Source organism: Alexandromys fortis, unplaced genomic scaffold (assembly GCF_014885135.2).
Source record: "Alexandromys fortis isolate MF-2015 unplaced genomic scaffold, M_Fortis_MF-2015_v1.1 scaffold_156, whole genome shotgun sequence".
Classification (NCBI taxonomy): Eukaryota; Metazoa; Chordata; class Mammalia; order Rodentia; family Cricetidae; genus Alexandromys; species Alexandromys fortis.
This window is the reverse complement of record NW_026068028.1, coordinates 682,398-709,123: the sequence shown is the minus strand read 5'-3', so window position 1 is coordinate 709,123 and position 26,726 is coordinate 682,398. Positions and strand designations below refer to the sequence as shown.

The 26,726-nt window shown below is 47.8% G+C and overlaps 1 protein-coding gene across 5 annotated transcripts in view; it reads left to right on the top strand.

Moving 5' to 3' along the window:
* Positions 1–26,726, top strand: part of Pecam1 (platelet and endothelial cell adhesion molecule 1) — a 59,960-nt gene that overhangs the window by 2,663 nt on the left and 30,571 nt on the right. For 4 of the 5 annotated variants that reach the window (XM_050164272.1, XM_050164274.1, XM_050164273.1 and 1 more), the window contains exons 3-7: positions 14,107–14,400; positions 16,873–17,187; positions 19,929–20,204; positions 23,498–23,746; positions 25,696–25,971. In XM_050164272.1, the coding sequence (XP_050020229.1) occupies positions 14,107–14,400; positions 16,873–17,187; positions 19,929–20,204; positions 23,498–23,746; positions 25,696–25,971 (1,410 nt within the window). The remainder of the gene's footprint in view (positions 1–14,106; positions 14,401–16,872; positions 17,188–19,928; positions 20,205–23,497; positions 23,747–25,695; positions 25,972–26,726) is intronic. The other variant, XM_050164275.1, reaches the window with a different exon arrangement.

The following is a 26,726-nucleotide window of genomic DNA, read 5'->3' as shown; positions in this document are numbered from 1 at the left end:
GTGGTCCTTGGACTTCCCACAGGGCAGGGAACCCTGATTGCTCTTTGGGCTGACGAGGGAGGGGGACTTGACTGGGGGACGGGGAGGGAAATGGGAGGCGGTGGCGGGGAAGAGACAGAAATCTTTAATAAATACATAAAAAATAAAAAAAAGATCCCATAACCTGTTTTCCGTGGTACCCACTACTCTCTCACCTCTTTATCTGCTTCAGACGACACCAGTTATAAGAAAAAGGAGGCAGATGGGGGGCAACAGGCTGAGAGTGCTTTATTGGAACAGCTAGGGGCCGCAACCTTTCTGAGCGGTGAAGGCTGAGCATTCTTAGAAGGTAGAGGGTGTGTGTGTAGCTACCAGGCAGTTACAGCGACTTTGTGTGTGTGTGTGTGTGTGTGTGTGTGTGTGTGTGTGTGTGGTTGGACTGGAAGCAGGGTGGGTACTTTTTGATACCCAGACATATTGTTTCTGCAGACGAAGTGGAAAGGGCAGGCTAGGGGCTGAGCCATTCTTCATTGCTCAGTATAGCCTGACTCAATTCCTCATGACCTGAGGCTATTATGCTATATACCCCAACTCTGGGAGGGTGAGAAGAAGAAGGGAGAGGGGCTGGAGGGGAGGGGTCTTCCAGTTGGAGGGCGGTGATGGTCTCAGTGTTGAATGGAGCATGTTAAGTCCCTCCCATGACATAGGGTCTGATAGTGCGGGCCGTGGAGAATCGAGTGACCCTCTGGGAGGTGAAAGCTTTCAAAGTCTTTGTTGGAGGAACTTGGTGAGAACTGGAAAGGCAGGGACAGAAGATAAAGTTAAGTACAATCATGAAGATTGGATCTGCCAAGGGGTGCCCACGGCTCCCAAGGAGTCCGGGTAATCTTCCAGAGAATATTGCCTATCTTTTCCCGTTTGATTCTTTCTAAGAATTGTTCAGCATTTTCCCGCACTAGGCCATACTGGTTTGCATAAAGCAGCCCCTTGTCCCCTAGGTAGGCACAGGTGCCTCCCTTTTGGCCGTCATTACTGAAAACTGGTCCTCTGTGGCTTTGGGGGACCACTGCAGCCAGGGGATTTGATTTCATAAGGTGACTGTGATTTGTTGGTGCCAAGATCAGGTGTTCCTTAGCTTGATTGGTCAGTTGGCTGGGCTGTACCTGTTGGGGCTCCATCGCTTGTTGTAGGATCAGAGCTATGGGGGTGGGGGGTTGGGGGCTCACATAGAAACACTTGTTTCGTTAGAGGGGGAGGTTCAGGGGGTAAAATAAGAACTGGGTGAGGATAATGAGGGGGGAGTTTTGACTGGGAGAAGTGCCAGAGTGGGGAGGACATAAAAGCCCATATCTAGGAGAAGAGGTATGGCTGAATTTTTGCCTGGTACCTGTGTCTTCGGGTCCCATCTCAAACCATCTGGGCTTTGTTGGTGGGGAAGCAGCATCATTCTTGGAGGGGGGCACACACCCCACCCACAGCCGTGGTCAAGTTTGGTTGCAGAGCACTAAATAGGGTTGGTCCTGAAAGATGTTTAAGCTGATCTGAATTTTCTCTTAGGTGTTTGAGAACTGTTGAGACAGCAAGGTTAATTCATGCAGAAAGGATTTCAGTCCGACTGTCGTAGTTCTGAGTACCCAAGACAGTGTGCAGCGTGGCAGGAAGAGGGACGAGTTGGATGGAGGTCACTTGAACTGCTTGTAAGGGTTTAGTGAGCAGATTTCTCTTGGAGTTGACGAACGGGACAATGTAGAAAGGGCAGCGGCTAGAAGAGAGTCCACCCAAGAGGGCGTCAATAAGACTCAACAGACAGCAAAGATCTGGACAAAAGTTAGGAGGTCGTAACTGTACAACCTTATGGGGAACATTAAGAGACAAAGTTTACACCAGCCAGTCCCTTTCTTGGATTCCCAGAGAAGGTTCTTTATCCCTCCAAGGAAGGTTGTGGAAAGAGATCTCCCGGGCTGACCCCTCAGATAGGAAGGAGCAACACCGGGGTAAGCAAGCCAGGCTCCACCTCCCAGGCCACCATGTGAAATGCATGCCTTACTAGTTTATTCCGTGTCGCCCAGTCCTCAAATCAGGTCCCAGCCAAGGACGTGACTCTCGTCCCTCCTTCTGTCTTAGACCCCTGGGCCGTCTCTGGCGCTCACCTCACCACAGCCCGCCTCTGTTCATTTTAGGGGATGACTTGAGCTCCATCTTCCTCTAGAAAACAGCGGCCTGGAGGGAACTCCCTGAACTTCCCGCCCAGCCCTGGTTGCTGGCTAATCTGCTTCCCCACCCATCCTGCTGCCAGAGCGCAGGTCCATTCTGCAGGCTGGTCCAGGGCCCCTGCTGGGCCACCTGTGCCTGAGCCCATCCCCTCCCTCCCATAACGACCTCACTGATACATTTATTCCTGTCTCCTTTAAAAGTCTCTGCTTTACTTCCTGTTCCTTTCTCTGCATAGGCAAACTCAGCTGATGGCTATTGTTTTTACAGAAAAAACAATCGTATACAAACTACCCACCCCCAGTTACTACCATTCTTCCTGCAACTTCGAGGCTGGTTTAGAATGGCCTGTCTCTGCTTCCTCCTGTCATGGCCTCCCTGCCGACAATCTCTGCTCCCTCAAGAGTCACCAAAGCCCTCCTGATGCCAAGTCTACTCATCCCAGAACTTTTGCTACCCTTGACTAAAGATCACACCCGGAATTCGGCTTCTCTGACCTAGGGTTTTCTTCCTGGCATTTTCTCTTTCTTAGTAAGCCCTCCTTCCTCACCCCCAGCAGAGACCCGGCTCTGACATGGGTCTGAATCTAGATACCACCCCAACCCCACGCCTCTGGAGGTCCTAGTAACAGTTTCTCCATAACCAGTCTCCCTCCTCAGCATGCCAGGCCTTCATGGTTTCCCTCAGTGCCAAGGTTTTGTCTCCTCTCTTAGCTTTTACCTGGCATTCTCTGGAACCAAGAACCTGACTTCTACTTGTCTATATTCAACCAACTTAGGCATTAAAAAATGTGGTCAAATATAAGTAATCTAATATTTATTCTTTACATTGTCATTTATTTATTTATTTTTGAGCCAGGGTCTCGTTAGATAGCCCTGGCTGACCTGGGACTTGCTATGTGGACCAGGCTGTCCTGGAACTCACAGAGATCTGCCTGTCTCTACTTCCCGAGAGCTGGGATTAAAGGTGTGCACCACCATTGCCTGGCTAGTTCTAGAATATTTTATCACTTGGGAAATGAAGCTCTTTGTTTGCCTTGACAGTCTTGTACGCCTCTGATTCAGCCCCTCCTGCCTGCCCTGCCTCAGCCACTTCCATCTGAACCACCCCAGGTTGCTTACTGCCCTGGAGTCTGAGACCTCGGTGGTCTTTCTAGAACCCTCATCCATCCTGCTCCCCCATCCTGACCCACCCAACCCCTCTTCCCCACATTCTGCTTCCCTCCTAGAACCATCATGTCCGGAACACATGGGTTTCTCATGCCCCGTACTCTGGTACATGTTGTTCTGGAAGCCCCACAACTGGCCTGCCTGTGGCCCAGCAGACGAAATCCCTGGGGGCCTGTCCTGCACACCACACGTATCCTTGTGCTGTCTTGAGCAAACCCTCCCTCTCTACATCACATGACTGAACTCTAGCCAGCTATCCGAACTCTAGCCAGCTATCCACCAGCCTGCAGTGTCTCAGACAGGAGTCATGTCTTATTTTCCTCAGATGCCCAGTGCCTGGCCCAGGTGTACGATACATGTCACATGACTGGGAACTTGACATGAACTTGGAGCTACTTGAGAATGCCATGGGCAGATGGGTCAGCATGTTCTCTGATAACACAGTCGTTTCCTCAGGGACTCCACGTGTCCAGGAGCTTTGTAATTTTCCTGACAATGTCGGGCAGTGCCTCCTCTTCCCGCCCCCCCCAGCTCTGAGTCATTTCCAGGTTGAGAACCAGGTGGCTGGCTGGGAGTGGCGGTGGGACTCATCTTGCTAAGGGGACTTGATTTGGGAAGGGGTCTCCATCGTTTTAGTGTTTGGCATTGTGTCTTTTAGTTGTTGGTTTTTGAGACAGGATTTCCCAGCACTCGGGAGGCAGAGGCAGGCGGATCTCTGTGAGTTCGAGACCAGCCTGGTCTACAGAGCTAGTTCCAGGACAGGCTCCAAAGCCACAGAGAAACCCTGTCTCGAAAAACCAAAAAAAAAATTAAAAAATTAAAAAAAAAAAAAACACCAGGATTTCCCGGTGTAGCCCTGGCTATCCTGGAACTCTGTAGACCAGGCTGGCCTTGAACTCACAGAGATCTACCGGCCTTTGCCTCCGAGTGCTGGGATTAAAGGCGTGCGCCACTACCGCCTGACTTGGCATTGTGAAGACTTTGTTACTCTGGTTTCTTTTCTTCACCCTTTTCTCTCAGATCTCTAGGCTGTTTTGATCCCTGTGATCCCTGCTTTCCACAGCAGTTTTGAGCAGTTTGAGGCTTATTGAGGGGAATGGAAGGAGAAGGCGCCCCCCCCCCAGAAAAATACATTTGTGCATAACAGGAGTTCTATGGGCACCGCTGATGTCACGTGTGCCTCCCAGAGCCAAGCACCTCAGGCCATGCCAGTTAGACTCCGGGCAGCAGTCCAGTGTGTTTCTGCTCAGGGAACAGGATTTCTGTTTTACAGACATTGAGAATTCTCAAGATTGGCTACTGCCTTATTTTTTGTTTGCTTAATTTTGGCTTTTGCAAAACAAAACCAAAGGTGGTGGTGGTGCACGTCTTTAATCCCAGCCCTTGGGAGGCAGAGGCGGGTGGATCTCTGTGAGTTTGAGGCCAGCCTGGTCTACAGAACGAGTTCCAGAACAGCTAGGGCTGTTACACAGAGAAACCCTGTCTTGAAATACCAAACCAAACAAACAACAACAAAACCCCAAAGACCGATCAACAAGACCAGGGATATTCCTTAGCATTCATCTGGTGTGCATTGAGTCCTAGCTTTGACCCCCAGCACTGCCTAGACCACACAGGGTGATGCATGCCTGTTAGAGACGGAAAGATCATAAAATTTAAAACTTAAGCTAATCCTTGGTCAAAGTGGGCTCTAGCCACTGGTTTACAGAACTGTTTGTTCCAGGCACCCAGGGCTACACACAAAACCCTGCCTCAAACAAACAGACAAACAAACAATAAAATAAAATTACCACCTGTGTGAGGCCTGCGGGCACAGTACTGTTGTCATAGTTATTGGGAAGGTGGATCTGGGGTGCTGCACATTCTGGGGTTACCAAGATCACAGGGGGGAGAGCCCAGCCAAACTGGGCCACTCTGTTAATAGAACATCAAAAGGGGGCTGGGAGAGGGGTGGGATGGCTCACATGTCGTCCCATTACTTGGGAAGCTAAGGTAGGTTACGAAGAGTTTGAGGGTAGCCTGAACTACCCAGCAAGATAGTCTTCCAATAAACAGATAGACGTGTTTTGAAAGCAAACGTAAATTATCCCAAGACTCAGTGCCTGAAAGCTGCCCAGTCTTGGGGTAACGACTCTGGGTCTCACGTGACGATCAACAAACTTTTGGTCAAGGTCAAAGTTATTTCCCGAAGGCCTGACTGAGCCTGGGCCACCTGCTTCTGAGCTCACTCGTGGCTGTGCACTGAAGGACCCAGTTCTCCATCCGGTGAGACATCCCCCTCCTCTAAGCTGCTCCTGTGGGACGGGACAGCTGGCCTGGCCCAGTGCCAAGGTCCTGGAGGGGCGAGCTTGTTTAAATGGAAGCCGCACACATCTCTATGACCTCAGAAGGAATCTCCCGACTCCGTGGGAGTCACATAGGTAGCCCTGGTATAAAGCAGGAGGTGCGTGTGGCAAGCAGGGACAAGGGGTCGTTTTGAATGCTGGCTAGAGCAGGTTGGTTGCCATGATGCTGTGAACATTTGTTGTACCCATGTTGTCTGTTAGGGTGAGGGCTTGGGCTGGGCTCATTCTGGAAATTTTTCTTTTCTTTCTTTTTAATTTTTAGTACTTTTTAAAATGTGTGTGTGTGTGTCCGCGCGCGCGCAAGTGTGTGCACTCTGATGTGCTTGTTGAGGTCAGAGGTCAACTTGCAGGAGTTAATTCTTTCCTACCACGTGGGTCCTAGAGATCCCCAGTCTCACTCGGTCAATCAGGCACGGCAATAAATAATCTTTGCTGAGTTACCTCAACAGCCCTATTTTTATTTTATTATTTTTACATTTTTTTATGTGTATGGTCATTTTCCCTCACATGTGAAGCATGTGCCTGAAGTGCCCATGGAGGCCAGAAGAAAGCATTGAGTTTTCTGGAACTGTAGGCCAGACTGGCCTCTTGGCTGTCCTCCAGTCTGCCTCCTGAGTGCTAGGATTAGACAGAAGTGGGTATCACTATACCTGGTTCCCTAAGTTTTCTGCAGTGTTTCCCGGTCTTCCACCCTGCAGCGTTCCTGCTGGCTAGCAACATAAAGTTCCTTCCAGTAAGTGGGGTGAGCCTTGCACAAGTGGGTGTGTGCTAGAGAACTCAGCAACGATGGTAGACACCAGCCTCGCTACAAAAGCCACACTTGCCAAGGTCCACACCTTAATCCCAGTGTTTGGGAGGCAGAGACAGGTTGACAGACCTCTGTGAATCCAAGCCCGGTCTACAGAGGGAGTCCCATGCCAGCCAGGGCTACAGAGGGAGTCCCTGTCTCCAAAAAAAAAAGCCACACTTGGAGCTTTAGTTGAATTTGCTTTGAACTTTTCTTTCTTTTTTTTTGAGACAGGACCTTTCTGTCTAGCCCTTGCGGCCCGACACCACTATGCCAGCTTTGGATGTTTTATGTTTTTAAAGCTTGTGGGCAGTTTTATCAGCTTTTGAAGGAAAGAAAACCAACAGTGGCCCAGCTATAAAAGAGAGAAAACCAGGCCTCTTGCAGTTGGGGTGGGGCAGGAGAGGGGGACCTCAGAGCCTGGGTGAGAAAGCTCAGGGCATCCAGGAAAACACTCCCAGACTTTGCTCAGCATCTGGAGAAAAAAGGAAATAGAAGAGGAAGGACTTTTATAAGGGCCAAATGGTGGGACTCTGTCCGCAAAGAGGCTCTAAGCAGGTGCCCCAAGGCAAGAGACTTTCTAAGAGGGAAAAGTTTCTTATCTCATTAAGGGGATAATTAGCTCTCTCCCATCCCAGGTGAGGCAGATTCCCCGGACAGGAGGCACTCCTGGCAATTCAAGCAGTTCCTGGAGTTTCAGGGAGACTAACAGCCTTAATCACCCTGAGAGAGAGAGAGAGGCGGCTCAATAGTTAAGAGTTCTAATTGCTTTTTTGAAGAAGACAGGATTTTGGTTTCTAGCACTCGTGTTGGAAAGTTTGCAGCTGTCTGTATAGCCAGTTCCAGGGGACTTGATATCCCCTTTAGCCTCCTTGGACATTACATTAATGCACATAAACCCATACACAGGCATACACTCATACACACGATAAAAAAATTTTTAAAACTTTATACTTTATGTATATGAGTGCTATGTATGTATGTATACCTACACACTAGGTTGTGAGCCACCATGTGGTTGCTGGGAATTGAACTTGGGACCTCTGGAAGAGCACGTATTGTGTCTGTGTGCGCATGCGTGGGCACGAGAGGGGGGGATGAAGGGGGGCAGGGAGGTACAGTGTCTGTCTGGAGAGGCCCCTGTGGTACTGGCTATAAACTATGTGAAGGAGGAAATAAGGGATTATCCACCAGGTCTAGGCCCTTTTAGTACTGAGTTCCCTGCCTTAGTCATTGTCCAAGGTAAAAACACGGAGGTAGGGGAGTGAGGTGAGGTTGATTGAAGTGTGGCTCGGTGCCAGAATGCTTGCCTAGCGTTCAAAGCTTTGATTCTCCAGCACCAAGAAAAAAAAATTTCCTTGAGCAGGGCGGTGGTGACACACATCTTTAATCCCAGCACTTGGGAGGCAGGGGCAGGCAGATCTCTGTGAGTTCGAGGCCAGCCTGGTCTACAAAGCGAGTTCAGGGACAGGCTCCAAAAGCTACAGAGAAACCCTGTCTCGAAAAATCAGAAAAAAAAAAAAATCCCAAGTAGTGCATGTGTTCACGTTCCCTTTTCAGCATATAGAAGCAGAAAGCCTGCAGGAATACAAAACAAAACCTTCCAATTAGCCAGACTTAGGGTGCACACACACCTTTGATCCCAACACTTGGGAAGGCAGAGGCAGGCAGATCTTTGAGTTGGAAGCCAGCCTGGTCTACAGAACAAGTTCCAGGATAGCCAGGGCTACACAGAGAAACCCTGCCTTGAAAACATGGTGATGATGATGATGACGATACCCTCTAAACTGCACCTACGGGCTATGGACACAGGCCTTTGATGAGAACATACCCATCTTTCCATGCTTGGTACTTTAGCCCAGCCTGAGGCCTAGGTGGTCCCAGGCCCCAGTGGGCAATTTATATAGAATGTTGTCCGTTCAGTAGTCCATAATTGGGATGGAGACCACACATCAATATGAACAGATCTGGGAACCTGTTTATTCCTGTCAGTCCTGGAATCGAACCTAGGACTTTAGATGTGCTAGGCACGTGGTCTACTGCTTGCTACGTCCCTCCCAGTTTAGACATTAGGATGTTCCAGATCCTTCCTTGTGAAATTAATCTCTAGAAGTAGAGAAGAGATGAAACTTGAAAACTCTCATTTATTCTGTAACAGAGAACCCATAGACTCCATCTACCATTTTCTAAGTGTTTGCCTGGCTCCAAGATTGATGCTGGAGCCTGGAGCCGATATTGATGCTGTATCTCCAGTGGTAGAGGGCTTGCCTGCTCAAAGCTCCAGTTCAGTCCTCAGCACCTCATAAACCAGGTCTGGTGACCCCTGCCTGTAAGCCAGCACTTGAGAGGTGGAGGCAGGAGGATTAAAACTTTAAAGTCATCCTCCACTACAGAGGTGGAGGCCTGCCTGGGCTGAGTGGGATCCAGTGCTAACAACAGATTAGAGGAATTCACTGCCCTGCTCAAGGCAGAAGTGATCTGTGGCTCTTCAGTTCCTGATAGGCTTCTTTGTTTCTGTCTGTCTGTCTCTCTCTCTCTTTTTCTTTTGGTTTTCCAAGACAGGGTTTCAGAAAGAGGTCACGTCCTGAGAATTTTGCATTTTACATACTTTACCGAAGTGTTTTTGAATTTCTTGTTTTTTATATGTGTATGAAAATTTACTGGGAATAGTTACTTTCGTTTCATCTTTTCCTTATTTATGGTCACATTGTTCTGCAGAACATGCACCCTAAAACCTTCATGAAAAAGGAAGCAGGGCATGGGCAGTAGGCTCTAGGGTGAGAAGCTGGCATATGTGGGAACTTGTGGTTAGCTAGTCCCCCCCCCCCTCCCCCGGCTCTTTTCTTTTCATTTTTGAAACAGGGTCTCACCTGCTGGCCTGGAACTTAACTTCACCCACTGAGTCCCAGCCCTTGCTTTCTGTGGTTTTTTGAGACAGGGTCTCAACATATAGCCCAGGTTAGCCTCAGACTTGTTAAGTAGCCCACACTGACCTCGAACTCCTGACCTTCGTCCCTCCACCTCACAAGAGTGGAGACTCGAGCCGCCAGGCGCCACTCTGCTCAGTTCAGTTGAATTTGGGAGAACCAGCAAAACCCACTTGTGGATTATGAGTCTAGAAACGAGCCAGCAACACTCCAGAGGCGTTTGTCTAGCGCTGGAATCTCAGCTCCCAGGTGCTATTGTGCTGGGTGTTTTTCTCTTTTCCTGGTGCTGGAGGCTGAACCCCGGGCTCACACATGCCCAGCAAGTAGAATTATACTCTTATCCCTCTATAAGCAATTTTGTGTTTTTTGGGGGGTGTTTGTTTGTTTTAGGCAGGGTCTTACTATGTAGCTCTGGCTGGCATGGAACTTGTTATATAGACCAGGCTGGCCAACTCACCTGCCTCTGCCTCCTGAGTGCAGGCAATAAGGGTATGTACCACCATGCCAAGTGTGTGTGTGTGTGTGTGTGTGTGTGTGTGTGTGTGTGTGTGTGTGTATTGAGACAGATTTTAGTTTCTTCTTTTTTTAAAAAAAAAGCTGGGTGGTGGTGGTGCACGCTGTTAATCCCAGCACTCAGGAGGGAGAGGCAGGCAGACCTCTGTGAGTCTGAGGCCAGCCTGGTCTACAAAGCGAGTTCCGGGACAGGCTCCAAAAGCTACAGAGAAACCCTGTCTCGAAAAATCAAAAAAAAAAAAAATTAAAAAGCGAGAAGAGCACAGCCATTGCCCACCTGTGAGGGTCAGAGGGTAACTTGATGGGGAAGTAGAGTTTCTCTCTCCATTGTGTGGGTTCCAGGGATCAAACTCGGGTCACCAGGCTTGGTGGCAGGTGCCTTTACCCGATAAACATCTTGCCAGCCCTTTCCTTTTTAAGCATGCACTGGTGGAGTTTGTACCCAGGGTTTTATCACGCACGCTAGGCAAACATCCTATCAACTAAGCTACTTCCCCAGCAAGGCAGGGTTTTACTGTGTAGCTCAAGCGGAACTGGAAATCACAGCAATAATCTTGCCTCAGTTCCCTAAATGCTGCGTTTATGGGTGTGCGCCAGCTCCATCTGCTTAGGGTGACCCAGCAAACACCATGGACTGGGTGGAATAAAGAGAAATGCCTTGTCCCTCAGACGGCTGTCAACTTGTGTTGACAAATCTGGCTGCTGCAGCCTCCCTTGGTCCTGGATGACTGCCTCTCTGTCCGTTCTTGTTTTCCTTCCTTTTTAAGAATAGGATCTAGTATGTAGCCAGACTGGTCTCAAATTCAAAGCAATGCTCTTGCCTTAGTCACCATATACCGGCGTGGGCCACTAGCTCAGCTTCCCAAGTCCTCACGTGAGATCTGTGTTCTCATCCGAACACAATGGTGAGAACACAGATCCAGTGGATTAGCGCCCACATTACCGGCCTCGTTTTAATTTAATTGAATGGCCTTAGTACGGGTCTGAGGTTTACACAGAGTCATATTCTATAAGACTGGAGGGCAGGATTTCACCCGTCAGTTTGGCAAGGGAACAGAACTCAGCCCAGATTCCATCCCTCGATCCGTCTGACATAATACCCGTGGATATATCAAGGTGGTCCGAGAATGCAGATTCCTGGACCGTAAGGAGATGCAGTAGTCATGACCTATGTATGGAGATTTTCCTCTCACCAGGGAATCCGGTAAGAACTGAACTTCTAGGGAGCCTTATCTAAGCCTTTGGACCCTGTTTAGCTGGCTGGCATAACTTCTTTGTACCGGCCTTAGAGTTTCTACTGGTTTTTTGGGTTGTTTTTTTGTTTTTGTTTTTTTTTTTGGTATTTTTGGTTGTTTTTGGTTTTTCGAGACAGGGTTTCTCTGTAGCTTTGGAGCCTATCCTGGAACTAGCTCTTGCAGACCAGGCTGGCCTACATATACCGTCATGATCACAGAGATCCACCTGCCTCTGCCTCCCAAGTCCTGCGATTAAAGGTGTGCACCACCACCACCCGGCTAGGGTTTCTACTGTTGATGAGACACCATGACCACAGCAACTCCTATGAAGGAAAAACATGTAACTGGGGGTGGCTTACAGTTCAGAGGTTTAGTCTGTTCCTCATCTTGACAGTAAGTATGGTGACATGCAGGCAGACCTGATGTTGGAGAGGTAGCTGAGGGCTCTACCTCTGGATCCACAGACGGCAGGAAGAGAGAGTGAGCCACCAGGCCTGGTTCTAGCTTCAGAGACCTCAAAGCCTACCTCCAGTGACACACACCCTCCAAAAAAAGCCACACCTATTCCAACAAGGCCACACCTCCCAATAGTGCCGCTCCCTATAAGCATGGGGGGGCACGTTCAAACCCCTCCAGTACCAGATATCTTCCCCCACCATTTCTAGTCTCCAAATTTCTCTTGGGTTTAACCTGGTCAGCTGCCAGACTTGAAGGTGGCAACCTACGTGTGGTGTGTGGCTACGGTGGTGATGTGTGGCGAGCTATCTCTGTGTAAACAGGCCAGAGGCATAACCAGCACCTTGTGTATGCCCTGAGCTCACAGGGAACCTCCTGCCTTAGTTTCCTAGTGCAGGGCTACAGGTGTGAGCCCACCACTATGGGCAGCTTTAAATTATCTTTTTTTTTTTTTCCTTTGGTTTTTCGAGACAGGGTTTCAGCTTTGGAGCTGGTCCTGGAACTAGATTTTTGTAGAGTGAGTTCAAGGCCAGCCTGGTCTACAGAATGAGTTCCAGGATAGGCTCCAAAGCTACAGAGATACCCTGTCTCAAAAAAATCAAAACCAAAAGAAAAGAAAGAAAGGAAAAGAAAAGAAAACGAAAAAAGAAAAGATGGTTGGGGGATCACCATATGAGGAACTGGATTAAAGGGAAGGTTTAAACTGGAAAGTTGAGAACCACTGATTTAGGAAGTGAAGACAGGAAGACCAGAAGTTCACTAATCCTGAGCTATATGAGCTAGAGACATAAAACTACTAAAAAAGAAAAAGTGGTTTCAAGTCTTCCTTATCTGGTGACACCTCTGTACCCACTAAAGGGCAAACACTAGCTGGCCACAGCATAGGGGGTTTTATTGGTTTTACTTAAAGACATCTATTTTGGGTAATGACTATTTTGTTTGTTTTTTATTTGTCGAGACAGTTTCTCTGTGTAGCTTTGGAGCCTGTCCTGGAACTCACTTTGTAGACTAGGCTGTCTCGAACTCACAGAGATCCACCTGCCTCTGCTTCCCAAGTATTGGGATTATTGGGATTAAAGGTGCGTGCCCCCACTGCTTGTCTATGAGTGGTTGGTTTTTTTTTTTTTGCTTCTTTTTTCCCCCTAAAGAACTTTCTGAGCCCATGGCCTCTGGACCCTCTCTCTGAGCGCTAACTCTAGCCTCAATATACATTTTTGTTGTGGTTCTAGAGGTCGAACCCAGGCCATTACACATGCTAGGCAGCACCCCACCCCTGAAGTGCATCCCCAGCCCTTCCTCAACACATTCATTTGTTTGTTTGTTTGTTGGAGATTTTAGAATTTCCCTGGCTTGCCTGAAACTCACTATGTAACCTAGACTGGCCTAGAACTTGCTAGAGTCCTACTGTTCGTTCTCTCTCTCTCTCTCTCTCTCTCTCTCTCTCTCTCCCACACATTTATTTGTTTGTTTTTTTGTTTGTCTTACTTGAGATGAAGTCTCTAGAGACTTCACCTCACTCTGGGACCTGGGCTGACCTTGAACTCAGAGCAATTCTCCTGCCTCAGTCTTCCAAATGCTGGGGTTTATAAATGCTAGCCCACACATGTGACGTGACCAGGACCTTAATTTTGTGTGATGTGGTCTATATTCTTCCACAGTGTCTTGAAAGCAGTTACTAGAGAAAACATTTTAAATGTAAAAAAGAGAGAGAGAGAGAGAAGAAGAAGAAGGAAGAGAGAGGGAGAAGAGAAGGGAAAGAATGAAGAAGAGAGGTGAAGGAGGGAAGCAGGAAATGGGGGAGAGAGAGAAAGGGACAGCTAGAACCATGCTGGTCCCATGAGGTCTGGGAGCAGGTGGAGCATTCCTGGGTACGTCTGACTTTAGGATGGAGCGTCAACTCTTTTTTTTTTTTTTTTTTTTTTTGGTTTTTCGAGACAGGGTTTCTCTGTGGTTTTGGAGCCTGTCCTGGAACTAGCTTTTGTAGACCAGGCTGGTCTCGAACTCACAGAGATCCGCCTGCCTCTGCCTCCCGAGTGCTGGGATTAAAGGCGTGCACCACCACCACCCAGCCCGTCAACTCTTTATTAAGCCGCTACTGTGTATCACATTGTGCGGCATGCTTTCTGCCACTCTCCTATATATCTGTCACAACAACTTATGAATTATTTTTTGTTTGTTTGTGGCAGGCGGTTTCTTTGTGTAGCCCTGACTGTCCTAGAACTCACTCTGCCCTCCTGAGTGCTGAGATTAAAGGCATAAGCCACCATTACCTGGCTATGAATTCTTTTTTTTTTTTTTAAGACTTACTTTGTGTGGTATTTGTTTGGTGTGTATGTATATGTAGTGTGCATTTATATGTGATGTATGTGTGTGCCCATCTGTGTGGTTTTGTGTGTGGTGTGTGTGTGTATCTGGTGTGTATGTCCATTTGTCTGCCTCTGGATGATGCTGTTTCCTTGGTAACAGTGTCTGCTTTGCCTTCAGCTTTCACCATTAACACCATCCAGATAGTCAGCCTGCCCCCCTGGGAGGTACCGAACGGGCACAACCTGACCCTGCAGTGTCTTGTGGATATCAGCACCACCTCGAAAGTCAGGCCTCAGCACCTGGTGCAGTTCTATAAGGACGACGTGCTGGTGTACAATGTCTCCTCCAGGGAGCACACAGAGAGCTTCTTTATTCCCCAGGCTCGGGTCTTCCACTCGGGGAGGTACAAATGCACAGCGATCCTGAACAACAAGGAGAAAACCACTCCTGAGTACCCGGTGTTTGTGAAAGGTGAGTCCTGGGGTTTGGATGTTGGCAAGCACGAATAGCAACTGGGAAGGGGCTGTCACCCTGGTTTACCTGTCCGTCACTCATCATCTTTCCCACTCACTACCTGGCATTCTCCTAACCTTTAGAACCGCTCTTCTATGCGAGGGCATCTCTGTCTCCTTCCTTTTGGATGCTGGTCCCCTTGTGGGAAGACCCTTCCCCATCTGCCTTAGCTCACAGATTGTGCTGTCTTTTCTTTCCTCAGGACTCTTTCTACTCAATGGCTTGCTTTATTGTCTCTGCTCCCCTCTCTGAAACACAATCTCCTGACAGCCCGGCTGGCTTCAAACTAAGACCTAGAACAATCCTCCTGCTTCAGTCTCCTGCACACTGGGGTTACAGACACATGCCTCCCTCTGCACACTGGGGTTACAGGCACGTGCCCCCTCCTGCACACTGGGGTTACAGGCATGTGCCCCCTCCTGCACACTAGGGTTACAGGCACGTGCCCTCTCCTGCACTCTGGGGTTACAGGCATGTGCCTCCCCCTGCACACTGGGGTTACAGGCACGTGCCCTCTCCTGCACACTGGGGTTACAGGCATGTGCCCCCTCCTGCACTCTGGGGTTACAGGAACGTACCTCACACCCAGTTACTGAGTTTCTTCTCCAACACGTTCTCGACTTAATTGATTTCTCCTAGGGCACCAATGCTTACAACATTTATGCCCCGATGTCCTCAGAAATGTCTGTTTGCAGGAAAGCTTCTGTTCTACGCCACTGGAAGCCTGGACTGGTGGCGCATGCCTTTAATCCCAGCACTCTGGAGGCAGAGGCAGGCAGATCTCTGTGAGTTCAAGGCCAGCCTGGTCTACAGAGTGAGTTCCAGGAAAGAACTTTACACAAAGAAACAAGACACTGATCTGTGCAGTCTCTCTGCCTTGGCTACCACCTGGACAAGTCCATTAGCCATTCTAAACTTCAGAATCGGGCCCACAGAGGTGCTCAGAAGGCCAAAGTGTCTGCTGTCAAGCCTGATGGATGACCTGAGTTCAATCCCCTGAACCCACATAGTGAAAGGAAAGAACTGACTCGCAAAACTTCCATAAGGTCCTTTGACCCCCACATGCATGCCATAGCACTCTTGGGACCACACACACAAAACAAATAATAGATAAAATGTAATAAAAACATGGAACTGTGGGGATATGGAGGAAAGTTATAAAGGCATGGTGTTGGTGGAGCGCACAGCTGCCAGCCCACTGTGGACCACATACGCAGCTTATGATGTGCAATGTATCAGTCAACGGTGAAGACACAGACAATAGTGGGCCCATGACTTACATCACCTAGCAATATTATGCCACCTGAGTCTGGGTAAATTTGCTCTATTTCCGGGATGACATTGCCCAGAAGCATTTACCAGGCTTTGTGTTAGTTGTTATGAAACACATGACTGTTTCTCTCACATCTGTCTGCTCTTTGGGAGTATGAAATTTCAAGAGAGATTATATTTGGCCTATTTTCTATATCCTGAGTGAAGAACCAGGTGTGTAGCCAGCATTCAGTAAGCTATGATAATAGCTAGGAAGATGGCTCGGTCTGGAAAATGCTTTCAACTCAAAGAGAAGACCTGAGTGTAATCCCCAAGTACCCACGTGAAAAGCCAGGACTGGCTGTCTTGTAATCCTAGAGCTGGGTGGGGGCACAGATAGGAGGATCCCTGGGGTAGGGAGAGGGCAGATAGGAGGATTCCTGGGGAAGAGAGCAGATAGGAGGATCTCTAGGGGGTACAGACAGGAGGATCCTTGGAGCGGGTACCAACAGGAGGATCCCTCGGGGGAGGGGAGGACAGACGAGAATCCCTGAGGGAGAGAGCAGACAGGAGGATGCCTGGGAAGGGCAGACAGGGGGACCCATGGAGGGAGAGGACAGACAGGAAGATTCCAGGGGTTTACTGGTCAGCCTAGTTGAATCATTGAGATCCAAGTGCAGGAAGATGCCCAACATTGGCCTGTGGCCTCCACATGCATCCACACATACACAGACAATTAAAACATTAGCTGTATTAATATTATTATATACTAACTTTTTAAAAAAGTTCTTGAGACAGGGTTTCACTATGTAGGCCTGGTTGTCCTGGAACTCACTCTGTAGACCAGGCTGGCCTTGAACTCACAGAGATCCGCCTGCCTCTGCCTCCCAAGTGCTGGCATGAAAGGTGTGCGCCATCACAACCCAGTGTTTTCTTTTTGAACTGTACTGGTTGGGAATCGAACTGCACCACCTTTGGAAGGGGACTGTAAACCATTGGGAACACCAACCTATTCTATCTGTAGAGTACCCAGTACCCAGTGTGGTGCCAGGCACACACACGCCCAGTGATTAGTCTCCAGGAATTAAAGTCCGCTGGTTGGTCAGCCACAATGACAGATAAGGGAGACTGGGCCATAATGAGGAACTGATAACAACCGTTCTTTCTCATTCTCCAAAGGCGTGCCCAACCCCACAGTGACACTGGACAAAATGGAGGTGACAGAAGGTGGAGTTGTGAAAGTCAATTGTTCTGTGAAAGAAGAGAAGCCACCGATATATTTTAAGATAGAGAAACTAGAACTGGATAGCAAAGATGTCAAGCAAAAAAGAGAGAAGAATTCGAACCATAATTTTGTGCAAATGGATTTCCCCATCGAGGAACAGGACCACGTGCTCGTGTTCCGCTGCCAAGCCGCGATCATGACCGGGATCATGTCCGGGATCGTCCTGCAGACCTCGGAATTCACCAGGAGTGAACTGGTTACTGTGCAGGGTCAGAATCCTGCCCTCCTTACTTTCTTTGTGGTGACAGGTTGCGTGTAGCAAAAAGGAGCCCAGGATCAGAGAAGCTGAGCCTTCTTTTGGGGTGCCTGATGACAGAATTTAAAACCTGGTAGCTCAGACTGTCATCCCAGCCCTGGTAAGGCAAAGGCAGGAAGATCAGGAGTTCAGGAGCTGTGAGACCCTTTCTCCCCAAAGCCGAATAAATGAATAAAGTTAATTAAAATAAATAAACTAGAGAAAGAGGAACAGTAGCTGTGTGTGAAGGTGCAGGCCTGTAATTCCCACCTACTCAGACAGCTGAAGCAGGAGGATTGAAAGTTTAAGGCTAGCCTCGGCTACAGAACAAGTTCAAGGCCACTCTGGGCAATTTAGTGAGACCTTCTCTCAAAATAAAAATGAAAGAACTAGAGATACAGCTAAGTGGTAGAATGTTTGTCTAGAACTTAGGAGAACCCGAGTCCATTTACGGAAGGGGACAGTTACAAGGAGGAGGGGAGGGAGGAGATCCAAAGAGCCCAAAAGGGTAGGGGAGACATGTCTGTTAGTAAAGGCATGTAAAGTCGGGTATGGTGGAGCACTCTTGTAATCCCAGCCCTGGGGAACCAGAGACAGATTCCTGATACTCCACGGCTACTCAACCTAAGTCTAGTTATCGAGTCCTAAACCAATGAGAGTTCCTGTTCCAAAAAACAAGGCAAATGTGGCTAAAGAGATGGCTCAGTGGTTAGATACACTGACTGTTCTTCCAGAGGACCTGGGTTGGATTCCTAGCACCCACATAGTGGCTCACAACCATCTGTAACTGCAGTTCAAGGCATTGGATGCCCTGTTCTGGGCTTGATATGCATGTAGTACACAGACATACCTGTTTTGTTTTTATTGATTTTGATTGAGCTCTACATTTTTCTCTGCTCCCTTCCCTGCCTCTCCCCTCCCCTTCAACACTCTTCCAAGGTCCCCATGCTCCCAGTTTACTCAGGAGATCTTGTCTTTTTCTACAACCATGCAGATTAGATCTATTTAAGTCTCTTAGGGTCCTCGTTGTTGTCTAAGTTCTCTGGGATTGTGATTTGTAGGCTGGTTTTCTTTGCTTTATGTTTAAAAGCCGCTTATGAGTGAGTACATGTAATAATTGTCTTTCTGGGTCTGGGTTACCTCACTCAAAATGATGTTTTTTAGCTCTATTCATTTTCCTGCAAAATTCAAGGTGTCGTTATTTTTTTTTCTGCTATGTAGTACTCTACTGTGTAAATGTACCACATTTTCCATAGCCGTTCTTCAGTTGAAGGGCATTTAGGTTGTTTCCAGGTTCTGGCTATGACAAACAAAACTGCTATGAACATAGTTGAGCGCATGTCCTTGTGGCACGATTGAGCATCCTTTGGATATATACCCAAAAGTGGTATTATTGGGTCTTGAGGAAGGTTGTTTCTTAATTTTCTGAGAAATCGCCACACTGATGTCCAAAGGGGCTGTACCAGCTTGCACTCCCACCAGCAATGCAGGAGTGTTCCCTTTTCCCCACAACCTCTCCAGCATAAGTTGTCATCATTGTTTTTGATCTTGACCATTCTTACAGGTATAAGATGGAATCTCAGAGTTGTTTTGATTTGCATTTCTCAGATGACTAAGGATGTTGAACATTTCCTTAAGTGTCTTTCAGCCATTTTAGATTCCTCTGTTGAGAGTTCTCTATTTAGATCTGTACTCCATTTTCTTTTTATTGGTTTATGTGTTCTTTTGATGACCAATTTCTTGAGTTCTTTGTATATTTTGGAGATCAGACCTCTGTCTGATGTGGGGTTAGTGAAGATCTTTTCCCATTCTGTAGGTTGTTGCTTTATCTTGTTGACTGTGTCCTTTGCTTTACAGAAGCTTTTCGGTTTCAGGAGGTCCCATTTATTAATTGTTTCTCTCAGTGTCTGTGCTGCTGGGATTATATTGAGAAAGTGGTCTCCTGTGCCGATGAGTTCAAGTGTACTTCCCACTTTCTTTTCTATGAGGTTCAGTGTGGCTGGCTTTATGTTGATGTCTTTGATGCATTTGGATTTGAGTTTTGTGTATGGTGATAGATATAGGTTTATTTATATTCTTCTACACGTTAATATTCAGTTATGCTGGCACCATTTGTTAAATATGCTTTCTTTTTTCCATTTGATATTTTTTGCTTCTTTGTCAAAAATCAGGTGTTTGAAGATGTGTGGATTAATATCCGGGTCTTCTATTCAGTTCCATTGGTCCTCCTGTTCTTATGCCAATACCAGGCTATTTTCAGTACTGTAGCTCTGTAGTGGAGTTTTAAGTCAGGGATTGTGATGTCCCCAGAAATTCTTTTATTGTACAGGATTGTTTTGTCTATCCTGGTTTTTTTGCTTTTCCATATGAAGTTGAGTACCGTTCTTTCAAGGTCTGTGAAGAATTTTGCTGGGCATTGCATTGAATCTGTAGCTTGCTTTTGGTAAGATTGCCATCTGTTTTGTTTTGTTAAGAAGAAGAAAAACAAAACAAAAGATATACCAGTGTCTGAGAAATGATATTGTGAGGTGGATTTCTGGCCTTCACATACACACTCATCAGAAACCCCCACTCCCACCACACACACACACACACACACACACACACACACGCACGCACGCACACGCACATAGTTCCTTCCCCACAAATATTGGAGTAGGACGTGCCCAGGTTTGAATTTGAGTCCAACTGGCTTATCATCTACTTTTTTTGTAGAGTCCTTCTCTACTCCCAAGTTTCACGTCAGGCCTCCTGGAATGATCATAGAAGGAGACCAGGTCAGCATTAAGTGCACAGTTCAAGTGACGCACTTGGTCCGGGAATTTCCAGAAATCATAATCCAGAAGGACAAGGCTATTGTGGCCACCGCCAAACAGAACAATGAGGCAGTCTACTCAGTCATGGCCACGGTGGAGGACAGTGGCCGTTATACCTGCAAAGTGGAGTCTAACCGCATCTCCAAGGTCAGCAGCATCATGGTTAACATAACAGGTAAGGATGCTGAGGGGGAAGGCCGGCAAGCGGTGGACTCGAGGCAGCGCTGGCTGGATGTAGTTCCACGTGTCTCTTAATGCCAGTGTTTGGGAGGCTGAGGCAGGAGGATCATGAGCGCAAGGCGTTGGGCTACCTAGTGAGACACTGTACTGCAATCCAAGGTGGCCAAGGAATGGTGCCTTTCCTGCCCCTGCCCCTGCCCCTGATTGTCTTCAGTGTGTTTAGGCTGGGCGTTGGGGCTTCTGGGAGAGTCAACTTAACAGCAGTTGGCTGCGGTGGCTGGGGGTTCAGATGCTGACACTGGTCCAACCCTACTCACTCATTCTGTGCCGAGCTCTTGAACCAGCCTCAGCTGTGTGAGATGCGATAGGATGGAAGGGTGGTTATCTTAGAGGACCGTCGCAGTGTCTGAATGAGATTGCTAGGTCTGCATTCAGTGACTAGTAGCTAGTATCTCTGCAGTAGCTTTCTACTCCACCCAACTCATCTTCGTGATCTTTGTAAATTTTTTATTTTATTTTGCCTGTGTGGATGTTTTGTCCACATGTAGATCTGTGCACCACTTGTATGCTTGGGGCCCATGAAGGCCAGAAGAAGATGGAAGCCATCCTAGAACTGGAGTTAGAGTTGTGAGTCACGGTGTGGGCGCTAGGAATCAAACCTGAGTCCTCTGAAACAGTAGGGCTCTTTGGTGTTTTGTTTTGTTTTTCGAGACTGGGTTTCTTTGTAGCTTTGAACTAGCTCTTGTAGATTGGTCTGGCCTCAAACTCACAGAGATCCACCTGTCTCTGTTTCCCAAGTGCTGGGATTAAAGGCACGCGCCACCACCCACTGTATCCAGTGCTCCTAAATGCTGACCCCACACTCCAGCCCAAACTCTTTTTCTAGAAGATTTTTAATGGGCGTGTTCACACACACCTTTAATTCCAACACTTGGGAGGCAGAAGCAAGTAGATCTCTGTGGGTTTGAGGTCAGTCTGGTCTCCATAATGAGTGCCAGGACAGCCAGAACAACGTAGTGAGACCCTGTCTCAAAGAACGGGCAAACAAAAAAATTTTGAAAAAGAATGTATGTATGTTTGTGTGTATTTAAGTGCACCATATGTGTTCAGGTAATGATGAGGCCAGAGGATGTCAGCTCTATTGGAACTGGAGTTACAGGTTGTGAGCTTCCTGCTATGGGTGCTGGGAATCAAATTCAGATCCTCTGCAAGAATAGTAAGTGCTTTTAACCACTGAGCTATCGTACCACTTTCCCCTATTTTTTAAAGACAAGACCTCATACAGCCGAGACTGGCCTTGAACTTAACTGTGTAGCAGAGTTTGGTGTTGAACTCCTGATCCTTCTGCCTCTACTGCCCAAGTACTAGGATTCCAGGCTTGCACCACCACACCCAGCAGCACGGTTTATTAAAAAAAGGAACAGTCGCAATCCCCCAGTGTCGAATGCCATGTGATGGGCTTTTATGGGTTTTTAATTTCACGTTCATCTCAGTCCCAGGCATCATGAGAGACAGTTTATGATATGGAGACTTAAGATGGGAAGGTTAGCAGCTAGCCTAATGATTACAAAGCCACCCAAGTGGCAGAACAAGAGATACCCCCAAGGCTTGTTTAGTTTGTCAACCCAATGCATTTAAAAGTTCTCTCAGACTCCTAACCCCTGTGCCCAGCCTTATTTCTTTAAAATACTTACCGCTAAGAATATCATGTGTTTACCTTGCTTGCTGTGTGTGTTCAGCTGCTAGAATGTTAGTTGCCGACGGTCTCTTCACTCTTGTGCTCAGTGTTATATCCTTCACTCCCAGCCCAATAGGAATGTAGCACTATTGTTAGACGGAGGACCGGGCTGAGCCCTGTGTTAAAGTGTTTCTGAGGACAAGGTCAGCTCTTCTCAATTCTCCATTGAAATTATTCATCCGTGCGTTCCTCCATTCATTCAGTAACTTCCTCCAAACCCCTAAGGTCTGGGCATGCAGTCACAGCCACTGTCCCCAAGTCTCACAGGTAGGCAGGTTGTCAACTGGCCAATGGAGGGATTAGCATACTATAGTAGCTCCTCCTGTTGTAGGGTGTGATATCATGGCCTAGCAACTTAACGAGCTATTTATTTATTTATGAGACATCCTCACTCATCATGTAGCCCTGGAGCTCTCTCTGTAGACGAGGCTTGCCTAGAACTCAGAGATCTGCCTTCCTCTGCCCCCTGAATGCTGGGATCAAAGGCGTGCTCCATCACGTCCAGTGTGGATCATATTGATAATGATAAGTATTTGGAATGCCCTTGTTAAGGTATTTGGGGGAGGGGGTTGAAATAGTGTTTCTTAGTGTAGCCTTGGCTGAAGGCTTACATTCTTTTGCTAGAGAAGAAAACTACCAACTTGCCACTGATACATTTTGTATGCTGGGCCGGGTTGGGTTTTTTGTTTTTGTTTTGTTGTTTGGTTTTTGAGACCGGGTTTCTCTGTAGCTTTGGGACCTGTCTTGGAACTAGCTCTTTAGACCAGGCTGGCCTCGAACTCACAGAGATCCGCCTGCCTCTGCCTCCCGAGTACTGGGATTAAAGGCATGTGCCACCATCGCCCCAGCTGGCTGGGCTGGGTTTTAAGAATGGAGAGAGCTAGCAGGCTTTGCCTTTGAAGAGTTCAGATACCAACAGGCCAGCTACGGCGGTTTCTTCTAGCCATCATGAACTTCCAAATGCTAATATACTTTCTCTTTAGTCATCTGCCTAGGACAACATCCTTCTAGGCCTGATCCCCTAATTTCCCCCAAGGTGAAGTTCAGTTTCCTCTCTGGGTGCTGCTGCAGACAGCGTCCCTGAACTGAGCATTCGGTGGAAGTTCTTTGAAGCTGGACTCTCTGGTCAGTACTGTTACCTCCCCGATGCCCGGCAAAGGCTCTTCCCTGCGGTCAATGCTTGTGGAAGCCAGGACTTGTGTGCACACCTGTACTCCAACACATGGCAGGTGGAGCTAGGAGGATCAGATGTTCAGGGTCACCTCTGGCTACTTAGTTAGTCCAAGGCCAACCTCGGCTGACTGAGACCACGTCTCAATAAATGAATGGACAAATGGATGAGTGAATCCCCATAGACGGAGAGGCAAGAAGATCCTGCAGGGAGATCTCAGGTTCAGAGTGAGGCCTGGCTCTGTAAAGCCACGCCCATCAGGCGCGTGAGGAGCAGGCGGGTAGGAGTTGATTCCGCTGAAAGCACTGAACCACAGCGTCTCCAGGTGGGGATGGGGGTGGTAACCAACACATCTCCCTCCTTCCCACTTGTTCTTCAGAACTGTTTCCCAAGCCGAAGCTGAAAATCCCCTCCAGGTTTCTGGACCAAGGGAAAAGTTTGGATCTGTTTTGCTCTGTCCCGGGGACACCTTCAGCCAACTTCAGCATCCAGAAGGAAGCAATGGTCTTGTCTCGGCACCAGAATTTCAGCAAGATTGCTGAGGAGAGGGACAGTGGGATGTACCGCTGTACTGCAGGCATCGGCAAAGTGGTCAAGAACAGTGACCCGGAACTGATAAACGTGTGTGGTGAGTGTGTTCCCAGCTCCTCAGATACACGATGGCTGAGTAGGAGCAAGGAGCCAGTGGCCAGCCGTCCCCAGTGTGGTTTGAAAGGCTGACCAGGTTCAGGCAGGTGGAGAATTCCATCAAGGGCCAACAAAATGGCTTATTGGGTAAAGGTGCTTGCTGCCAAGCCTGATGACCTGAGTTCAATCCCTGTGACCCACAAGGTGTCCATATTCATTCTGTATGTGTGTATGTGCACACTAGTGTGTCCAAATGCATGATCACACACACAAATAGATAAATGTAAAAGAAAAAAAAAAGGGAAAAGACCAGTGGGAAAGGAGAGTGGACGAGAACAAGTGTGCATCCCTGGAGAACAGAAGAGAAGGAGGCTCCGCCGAGTTAAGGGCTGTAGTGACAGCTGCTGCCATGGTCTTGGAATTGGGAGGATCCTGGCTTTGGAAGTGGGCACCCACTCTTAGGTCAGGGAGAACACACATCCATACCCTGACTGTCCACAGGGAACAGTGTAGAGCCAGACTGCTCAGACTTCCGTGTACATATAAGACCTGTTCAGGAGGCGTAGTAGCAAAAATATAAAAAATTAAAAAAATACACACATATAGTGTAGTGTAGTATACTATAGTATAGCATAGCAGTACACACTTATAGTATAGTATAGTGTAGTATAGTATAGTAGTACACACAGTGTAGTGTGGTATAGTATAGTAGTACACACTTATAGTGTAGTGTGGTATAGTATAGTAGTACACACTTATAGTTTAGTGTGGTATAGTATAGTAGTACACACTTATAGTGTAGTGTGGTATAGTATAGTAGTACACACTTATAGTATAGTATAGTGTGGTATAGTATAGTAGTACACACCTATAATCCTGACACCTAGGTTGAGACTGAGATTGCTGTGAGTTCAAGACCAGCCTGGACTACATAGCAAGGGCCTGTCTCAATCCTCCCCGGCACCCAACATAAAAGACCTTGTATTTAAATAAGAAGATGAACTTTTAATCCTAGCACTCAGGAAGCAGAGGCAGGAGGACCTCTGAGTTCAAGGCCAGCCTGGTCTACAGAGTTCCAGGACAGACAGGGCTGCTGTTACACAGAGAAACCCTGCCAAAAAAAAAAAAAAAAAAAAAAAGAGAGAGAGCAGAAGTCTCTAGGTGGATGTGGTGAGGCAGGCAGGCAGAATTGCTGCAAACCTGAGGGCAGACTCTTGTGTCAAAAAATAAACACACAAGGGATCTGGAAAGATTACTTGGTGTTTACGGGTACTTGCTGCTCTTGCAGGGGACCTGGGTTCAGTTCCCAGCACCCACGTCATGCAAAAGCCGCCACACCCGGCTGGTGGACCGGCTCTTCCACCTCTGTTCTCCTATTCTTTCTTTCTCCTCATTCTCCCCCATTTCTTCTTCCCATCCTCCTTTTGAGACAGGATAGGGGTACACTCTGTAACCCAAGCGAGCCTCAAACTTGTAATCTCCCTGCCTATCCTCGCAGGTGTGGGATGCTCCACCACACCCGGCTGTTACATCATTATTATACTTATAGAAATTAGTTTATTTTAAAATTGTTTTTCACCTTTTTAACACAGGGTCTCACTATGTAGCCCTGGCTGGCCTCAAGCTCACAAGTCTCTTCCTGCCTCTACTGCCCTAGTGCTGGGAATTGAACTTGAGACCTTACCCATGCTAGGCAAATGCCCTACCACTGGGCTGCATTCCCATCTGTCTACAACAGTTCATTGTTTCCCTTGTTACTAAACTCACTCACATAGATGAGCATCGCTTGGCAGCCTTCTAGGAGCCCCTTAGTCATAAATAAGGCAGGCAGGCAGGCGTTTGAACTCATGATCTTGATGGAGAAAGCCAAGCCCAGAGTCTGCAGAAGGGAGGTCCTAGGCTGGGTTGTTGTTTCTGTTTTATTTGGATTGTTTTTCTCTGTTGTTCTAGAAATGCTCTCTAAGCCTAGGATTTTCCACAATGCTGAGGCCGAGCTCATCAAAGGACATGCCATAACCATCAGCTGCCAGTCAATAAATGGGACAGCGCCTGTCACTTACAATCTTATAAAAGCCACAATCTTTGTCCGGACTCGCACGATGTACTCCAATCACCCGGCCACCTTCGTAGATGAGCCCACCAAAGACGTGGAATACCAGTGCATGGCAGATAATTGCCATTCTCATCCTGCGCTGTACAGCGAGATCCTGAGCGTCAAGGTCATAGGTAAGCCACTGTGCCATGAGGACCTAGAGTGGGGCTTTAAGCAGGGCGGAAGGGTTGGAGTCAATTAGGGATTCTGGGGACAACGGGGATGGTACCTGTGCATCCCACACGGCAGATCGAAGCAGAGCCAAGCCCCAGCAAGTGCATCTGGGAAATATCTGGGGGCTCTTGTCATCGCTGTTGTGATCCCTTTTTGACCTTTCAAGTGACAGTTGGATCCCTTGCGAAGGGAAGGTGCCTGCACTTGAGCAACTGACATCGTGTATTTGGGCTTCTTTGTTGTTTGTGCCTTTTCAGGTGAATAGAGAGCCACCCCCAAGAGCTACAGGCCAGAACTCTTTTCTGCCGTTGACCTTGGTGGAGCATCTGGGTCACACAGGAAGCCTGTAGCAGACCATTGGCTCATGGGAATCGCCTGGGATTCTCACTGTGCTCTTGGGGATGGAGATCTTTCCCTCAGTGTCTTGACTTGTACCCTTGAGTGGCCTTTGTAGTGCCATTGCCTGCCTTGCTCTGAATCCCATTGGTGGACACTTTGCCAGCCTTTTTCCTCTGTCACTAACTTTTGTTTAACAACTCTGTGTCATCAACACGTCATGTATAAACACACAGTCTACATCTGCTGGTGTGGGCAAGCGCTGTACACAGGATAGGAGCAGTAGGAGAGGTAGTCAGGCCTATAATCCTAGCAAATTATCCCCAGTAGTATCTGTAAATAGTAGTAAAATAGCACATGAGAGTGAGTCATCATAGCT